This window comes from Abramis brama (assembly GCF_963993115.1).
Source record: "Abramis brama genome assembly, chromosome: 20".
NCBI lineage: Eukaryota > Metazoa > Chordata > Actinopteri > Cypriniformes > Leuciscidae > Abramis > Abramis brama.
Genome location: NC_139982.1, coordinates 22,469,451 through 22,478,222, shown reverse-complemented (window position 1 = coordinate 22,478,222; position 8,772 = coordinate 22,469,451). Strand labels below are relative to the sequence as shown.

Sequence of the window (8,772 nt, the reverse complement as noted above, 5' to 3'; positions counted from 1 at the left end):
GCGAGAATGTAGTTGTTTAAAGCTCTAATCTGTGGTTTATTTATAAAGATGATTTGTTTTTCCCCGGTTGTGAGATCCATGCGATCAGCGGGCGCTCGGCGCTCATGTTTCCCGGCTGGATGAGCCTTTCCTCGGCTAAGTTCTTCTGACGTTCGCCGATGACTCCGACGGTAGTGGTTAAACATGAGATATAATTCGTCTTGTGTAGACCTAACGGGCGATCTTTGGTCTCGTGAATATATAATTCGTTCCCTGTCAATCGTTTTGACTGAGGGCTAAGTTTAGTTTCATATTATAGGCTATTTGTATTTAACTTTACTGTTGTAATGTTAGACTAGCGCAGCATTTGGACATTTGACTGAATTGTTTGCTTTATTTCTTATTGTATAGCTTCTTGTACCTTTTACTTAAACTTTTATATTGGCTATTATTGATAAAACTGAAATTTTACAAAAAGAAATATGGTTTCTTGTCATTTTCTTATTACAAGATTATCACTGATGTTTATTGCAACATTTGTACAAATGCATATATTGCCTGTAATGTGTAATTTTTTGTATTATTTAAACGAAAAGAGGTAACGTTAGGGTTGTGTTTTAAATCGTTTTGTTATAAATAGAATAACGTATAACGTGCAGTGAATAATCAATATGCGTTGGGCATGAACCACATTTGTGTCCCTATAATGTTTAATTTATTTAAATGAAAACGAAAAGAGGCAGAGTAGTGTTTTATAACATATTTCGTTTTATTGTTGCTTAAATTTGTACATACAGAGTAACAGAGATAACCGGAGTAGCAGAGCGAGCTGAGTGACGCTTTTAAGAACGCGCTGTACCATGTGCATGTAGGAGTGAGTCGCACATGGCAAGTACAAACTTTGCGTACTTAATATTGAGAAAAGCCTAATGTCGGCGCTTGTCTTCTTGTGACAAACATGTCGAGGAGCAAGAACAAGATCTGCTGTATGTCATCCATTGTAGTTTACTATGTTCTTCTTCGCGCGAAAATTACGTCGATCGAAACACCACGCCTATCAAGTAAGGGTACTGTTGGCAGTGGAAACGCTAGCCAGATCATGGTTAACAGACCCGAACCGTACCGTACTGTACCGTACCGTACTGTACTGCTCAGTGGAAACGAGCCATAAGAAAGGTTGTTTTGTAGTTGTTCATAAAAGCCGTTTTTTTAAAAATCACTATGAAGATTTTTTTTTTTTTCGTAAAACCCGGTGTGTTTTTGATTCACTAAGAGTTGTTTTTTTTAGTTCGTGATTCGGTCATTGGTCTCGTTTTCGACAGTTAAACCCGTGAGGATGTGAACAGAAATGCGTTTTTGCGGTATACCGTCGATTTATTTCCTCACTTCAAAATAGACTGAACAGACAAACTCATTAACTTCTGATGTAAACATATTTTTTTTTTGGATGTGGCAGCACAGATTCACACACGCTAATAAAACTTGCACTTTCAATGCTCTGTCACTTTAAAAGTGTCAGCTGCAATATTTAAATAAAACAAACTGAATCGGAAGTCAGCCGGATGTATATAAAATGTTTTCAGGTTACATAGCAACAAATATCATAAAACTAATGACCTTTGAACATTACTATGTGTCATACAGTTTAAAGTTCACCCTTATCTGGTGCTGCCGAAATACAGAAGTTATAAGGTGTAGACTTATAAACGCAGCATATGCAAACCACAGTGGGACAGAACAATTTATGAAAAAGACAGAAGCAAGCATTAATTCTTATAATCATTTATTGACAGGTCAGTGGAGTTTTATATCTACTAATCAATAGCAGATCGTTTATACTGGAATCATTTGAAATGTGTGAACACAAGAGCTGAAACCCTTACATTCAAAAGCAGTGATTCACCACATAAATAATAAAATTATGGTTCTATGCAAAAAAATAAAGCATTTAGAAATGTATTACTCTTTTATTCCTGAGTAAAAAGTTATTCACTTTCACTGTATTACAGAATCAGAGTACCATAGTGAAATCTGTGCCATTGGCAAAGCGACACTGGACTTTCTCAAGGAAGGGCAGGCGGGACTGGAGGAGGTCCACCTGGTGCACGGTTATGTCCTTGCACATGGACACATCGAGGGTCCGGAGTCTGTCGCAGTGCAGCGCAATTATGGAAAGAGTTCTGCAGGAACACATTAACCATGTTAAGCAGAGCTCAATAGTTTAGTATGAAAACAGCGCTGGATGAGGTCACTCACTCGTTGGTAACCGCGTCGCAGCAGGCCAGGAACAGATGCTGCAGTCTGTGGAGGAGCGGAAGGGCCCGCGCCATACCTTGGTCAGTGATCTGGGGACAGAGGTTGAGCGCCAGGCTCGTGAGGTTGCGGCAGTGAAGAGCTACGGACACCAAGCTGTCGTCGCTGATCTCAGGCAGCATGGAAAGCGAGAGACGCTGCAGGTCTGGGAAACGGAGTACCTGGGGTGGCCAGGAACATTTTGGTTATAAATATTCAGTACCGATTACCCTAATAACAAAATAATTGTTGATAACAAACAAAAAAAGAATGAAAGAATTTTTTTTATTTTTAATATGGTACAAGATTATACTATTCAAATCAATGTTATACACACGTTAGGTCAAAAGTAATCTAAAAGTAATCAAAAAGTAGTCGGATTACATGACCTAATATGTGCAATGTAATAGATTATGTTACTAACTATAATGTTCAAATAGATTATGTTACTAACTATAATGTTCATAATGTATTTTGTATTCAGTAATGGACTACAATTTGTAAGTAATCTACACTTTAACCATTATTGCTCACAAAAAACACCGTTTCTATTATGCACTGACCTGTGTGATACTGGTGTCGGTTAACTTGGAGCAGGCCGACAGGTCCAGTTCCTGAAGACCCCTGAGGGCCAGCAGTGATGCTCCTTCCTGATCTCTAAACGCACTCAGGTCCTCATCGGTTACGAGACGTGGCTTCTCCTGGAAAGGCAGGCTGGGAGGCTGGAAAAAGCCCATGTTTCCAAATGTCCTAGTAAAGCTTGGGCCTTTATCATCCTTCACATTTGAGGCATTTATGAGAAATTTTTTACATTTTGTGTGCTCTTATCAAAACATCATATAAGTCCTAAAAAAAAATATAATAATAAAAAAAAAAAAATCCCACCTCTTTGTCTCTTGGTTCACAATTTTGGGTGGGCTCCACCATCCCCAGCAGCCCCCAGTCGGAGATCTCTTTGCACCAGCCGAGCCGCAGCACCAGCAGCGCAGGAAGATATTTTGCGATGGCGTGAACACTAAGGTCAGTGAGATAGACGCAGGAGGTGAGGTCCAGCTTTCTCAGGTTACTGCCCAGCAACTGCGTCAGGGAGAACATAACTGTGTCCTGTTTGAGGACAGAGGGTGTTAGCAAGAACAGGGACAATACAAAAATCATTTTTGATGGGTCATTTGAGGAAAATATTCAAATAAAATTTTGCAAAACAAAAATTGTATATTCAAATTATCCTTAATATGCCAAGAATAATTTTTACATTTTAATACTGTTTGGTTAATTACAAATTATTATTATTATATAGTAATCATAATATTAAAATGTATATACAATATTATTATAAACATTTTTAACACATAAATAAAAAATAAAACACTAAATACTAAAATCAATTATTGTAAATATGAATTTAGGCATCACAACATTATTAATTAATTAAGTATGAAAAATTGATATTTTAAGATATTTTTATTTAATACAAAATATAAACAAAAATTGTATGATATATTCATATCATCCTAAATTATGGCAAATACTCGCTAAACATTTATTTTTATATTATTTTGTGAATCATAGTAAGTATTAAACAATTATAATATGAAATATAATTATGACATTAAAATGTATATATAATATTAGTTTATAATTTCTAAAAAAAAAACGTTTTTTTTTAAATAACTGAAAAATAAAACGCTAAAATGAAGTGAATTGAATGAATTGTCATAACATTATAATTTACAGTATACAGATTTTTATTTTCAATACAAAATGTCAAAACAAAAAATATTCATATTACCCAAATTTTGTTAGCCAATATAATATTTTTATAATATTTTCTATTTTTATACTATTTTGTTTATATATATATATATATTTATTTATTTTTTATAATGTTTTCTTATAAATTATAAAAGAAAATATAACAAAATATTTTGTTAATACATAATACAAAAAACAATTATAATTGTTTTAATTGTGAATTTAGGCATCACAACATTATAATTTACAGTATGAAAATGGATATTCATTTTGAGATTTGTTTAAGATTATTATTAGTGTTTGTTTAAAGGGATACTCCACTTTAAAATGAAAATTCTGTCATCATATACTCACCCTCATGTTGTTTCAAACCTGTATGAATTTCTTTCTTCTGCTGAACAGAAAGGAAGATATTTAGAAGAATGTCAGGTTTGAAACAACATGAGGGTGAGTATATGATGACAGAATTTTCATTTTAAAGTGGAGTATCCCTTTAAGTAAGGGTTAGATATTGACACAGGTGAATGAATTGTAAAAGTAGGGGAAATGAGCAGGCACAATAAAACAATATCAGCTGATATACTGGCTGATAACTGATATGGTACAAATTTTCTTTCATGTATACGTGTCGTTCGGCACTTTTGCCTCACCCTTATGTATGAGCAGTTTCTTAGGCTAAGGGCCTGCAGCTGCGCCCTGGGCTGTGGACAGGACAGTCCCTTCACCAGGTCTGTCCCGCTGACATGCAGACACTCCGACAGATCCAGAGTCCTCAAACAGGGCAGCGCCATCAGCTCGGTCAGGCCTTTATCTGTTATCTTCCAGTCCTGTGAGAGGGTCAGCGACTGCAGCTCCTTCAGCTCAGTGGACACCGCCAGCACCGTCCTACTGGTCAACTCAGTGCACGCGCCGAGGTCCAGCGTCTTCAGGCCGTTCTGGTGCTTGCAGAGGATTTCTATGGAGTAGTCGGTCAGCTCTTTACAGCCGCGTAGACTCAGATCCTCCAGACGGAGGCCGGGCACCTGAGCTATGGAGCGGAGGGATTCGGGGGTGATGCCGGTGCGACTCAAGTCCAGGCTGTGGAGCGTACCGGCCTGCTTCTGCAAGAGACTCAAGAGGTTACGGAGGGAAACTAGAGCCGAGGAGCCGGACCCAACAGGGCTCCCTCGGTATGGGTCAAACTCGAAAGCGATGTGGCATCCGGCCAGGGCCAGACCGCGCAACCTGGGCGTGCAACTCGTCAGCCGGTTGAAAGAGAGATCGGAGAGGTAGCGGAGATCAGACACGTCCAGTTCCTCCAGGTTCCTCAAAGCGTTCTCCACCTAATATTGCACAAATATTAGATTGTACTTAATACAACATCATTTTGACAGATTTTTACATTTTTATACTATTTTATTAATGAAAAAATAGTTAAATTGTCATTTAAAATATTATAATTTATATATAATAAAATTATATCACTTAATTTTATAATTATATATATTTTAATTATATATATATATAATATAATTATATTATAAATTATACAAAATAAAATTATTTATCTAAAATAATATAAATTCAAATAAAATATTACATTATTTTATTAAATATATTATTAATATTATTTTTGTTAATAAATAAAGAAATGTTTACGTTTCAATTTAGGCATCACAACATTATATTTTACATTATGAAAAATAAATATAAATTTTGAGATGTTTCTTTAAGGATGTAACCTGTCGACGGTGCTCCTGTCTTGACAGAAAAGCTCCAGACATGAAGAGGCTGTCCAGGCCGTGAAGGTCCAGCTTGCGGAGGCCGGTCAGATGTGGCAGGAGGCCCAGCAGGGAGGACTCTGTGATGCTGCTGCCGGGTAGAGCCAAACTGTCCAAGTGAGGGCCGAGGTGAAGCCCCACTTCCAAAAGTACTTGTCTTGACAGGCTGGATCCATCAAGATGACTGATGACTAGGCCACAGCGAGGGCGCCTTGCAAGTGCACGGATAAAGTCCAGTGAAGATGTGGAAGCATGGAACTTGAAGGTGGCGTTTTTCTAGATTAAAGCACCCAAAAGGCAATTTAAACAACTGTGGAAGTGGACTAAACCAAAAAATTTATGTCTAAATTTAGTATAAATTTAGATCATCTTGATATTCGAATGAAATTGAGAAAAACCTGAAACTGGTGGTCTTGGCTTGCCTCGTACCAACTCTTACAGACCAGTGACGCCTCCTTTAGATCCGTTACATGAAGGTAACTCAATATGTAGGAGATAATCTGGAGCAGAAGGGAGAAAACTGACAGGTTACGCTCTCTCTTGAAAATATGAAGACAAGACTCAACTATGAAAGTTGTCACATTTTGCTCATGTTATACATTATACACTTCGTGTGTGTGTGTGTGTGTGTGTGTGTGTGTGTGGGCGGGGGGGGGGGTGTTGTGTGTTTATTAATCAATATTATAATTATATGATATATGTATTATAATTATATATATATATATATATATATATATATATATATATATATATATATATATATATGTATGTATATATATATATATATATATATATATATATATATATATATATATATATATGTATGTATATATATATATATATATATATATATATATATATATAATAAATACATACACACAAACACATACGTTTTATTGTGACAACGTGCCCCATATACAGAAAGAAAAAAAACATATATTGACATTATTAATATAACTACGCCAACCAATGTCTGTCTGTCCGTCTATCTATCGTTTTTTTATTCTCATTCTTAATATCCATTCTGTGCTATGGTACAGAGTCAAAAACACAGTAAAACTATGGTACATTTCAGTAAGGACATGCTGTCGAATAAACAGAAAGGTAATGAAAATACAAGTTGTGAACTCATGTTAGCTTACTTATTATTTTAGCTCTAAACCACTAACTAGCGGCTAGCCTATCCAGTGTGTGATGTGTGGATGGACGGACTCACCTCAATAGGTAGGTGTGCACTCTCCATGACTGCGCTCACTTCCGATATGTGGTCTTATTAATTATCATTCATATAAATGTAATATCAATATTAAATCGTTGACTCAGATCAACGCTGTTTATCATTAAAGTGGCAGGTCGCGGACTGTCAACGTGCTAAACATTCAAGAGCACGGGATGATCTGATAACACCCTCTCGTTGTTCCTCCTTACACAGTATTAAACGATGCACAAAACCCCAACATTATCCACAACACATTCCGCTACACATCCTAAACCCCTCAGAAATGTGATCAAGAAAACATTTTTCAAAGAAAATAATAAAGAACTGTCACAAGAACAACACTGGACATCACGTGCAAGAAGCGCGCAAAGTCACCTGGGAAACGTAGTTGAATGAAACACAGAACCTGACTTTGGATTTGGGACGACAGATGGCGCAGTAATTCATTTAAACGTGATGTGAGCACATAAAAATGAGCCATATACAGCTAAATTTCTATGAATTACTTCATAATATATAGTGTTTAATATATTATGCTTTTTGGATAATTGTTCAACATTTTTGCATTGATGCAAAGTAGGCTACCTCTGCAGCAATATACAGTAATTGTGCATTAATGAGCAGTAGGCTATTTTTGTATCAATACACAGGTGTCTTTATCTTGGCCTGGTGTTTGGTGCCACTCACTCTGTCATTCTAGGGCTTTGCCTGACTAGGACACCTTAATCATAAAACATTCAGCACATAATTATAAAAACATGCTGTTTGTACAGAATATGAGTAAGCAATTTATCGAACAATTTTATCCAATAAAACATTTATTCATTTGTCAAGGGCTTGTGTTCATGTAATATTTCCAAATAATAAATAAATAAATAAGAGGAAAAACCCACACAATTCATTCATTCACAAAATAGAAAACTATACAAATGATTATGATTATTGATTCAAGTGCAGTCACTGTTTCTGTCTCAGTGTAATGTTTCTGTCAACTACAATAAAATAATGACTAATGCAGAAATAATAAATCATGATTGTATTTTAACAAGCTATAATTAGTGCTGTCAAGTGATTACAATTTTCAATCTAACTTTTTTTTTTCTTCAGAAACTGCATCTGAAGTGGCATTTACTGTTAATTTATAATGCAGCTCAGAGCGGTAGCATGAATGCAGTTAGAATTACATAAATATTAAGAAATTTAATAATCAAATGTAAAAATAAAACTGCATAGTCTTCACTAAATGAATGAAATAAACACTGAATCTTATTAAAGCTAAGAAATGTATTCAGTCAAGACCAATGAGAGATTTTCTCTTTCAGTAACTGTAAAATTAATCAGTTATGGAATGAGTTCAATTCATCTATAAGCCGCTCTGGAGAAAACAGTGATGTCATCGTCCAGCTCAGTTGCAGTTCTCATCCAATAGTGTCAGATCAGTAATATTGCTGTATATCAAGTGTCTCCAACTGAGCAAGCCAAAAGGCGACTGTGGCAAGGAACCCAAACTCCATCTGTTACAGAATGCATGGAGAGAGAAAAAACCTTGGGAGAAACCATGCAGGCTCAGTTCTCCCCTGGCCAGATAAAGAACAAGGTGTGGTTTAATTCCAGGCTGCATCACAAGTCAAACTGTGGATTGATATCATTCAGAATATTTCATCCAGTTCTGTCTGCTTGAAGATCGGGATAGTAGGCCTACATGACGCCAGCATTTGGTGGGAGCCTGGGAGGGAGTTGAAGCTGGCCATTGGGTCTGTGCAGAGGACT

The 8,772-nt window shown here is 36.2% G+C and overlaps 1 protein-coding gene across 2 annotated transcripts; it reads right to left on the bottom strand.

Annotated features, from left to right (window-relative positions):
* Positions 1 to 1,745: 1,745 nt before the first annotated feature.
* On the bottom strand, positions 1,746 to 7,401 carry fbxl9 (F-box and leucine rich repeat protein). Of its 2 annotated transcripts, none has more exons than XM_084094800.1 (8): positions 7,000 to 7,401; positions 6,182 to 6,283; positions 5,745 to 6,059; positions 4,674 to 5,345; positions 3,157 to 3,375; positions 2,835 to 3,047; positions 2,236 to 2,453; positions 1,746 to 2,159 (listed from the first exon to the last, which is right to left on the bottom strand). In XM_084094800.1, the coding sequence occupies exons 1-8, from the start codon at positions 7,024 to 7,026 to the stop codon at positions 1,991 to 1,993; spliced, it is 1,935 nt and encodes a 644-aa protein (XP_083950926.1). In that variant the 5' UTR covers positions 7,027 to 7,401; the 3' UTR covers positions 1,746 to 1,990. The 2 variants fall into 2 exon arrangements, with proteins under 2 accessions (XP_083950926.1, XP_083950927.1); XM_084094801.1 differs by having other exon boundaries at positions 2,835 to 2,993; positions 7,000 to 7,379.
* Positions 7,402 to 8,772: the final 1,371 nt, after the last annotated feature.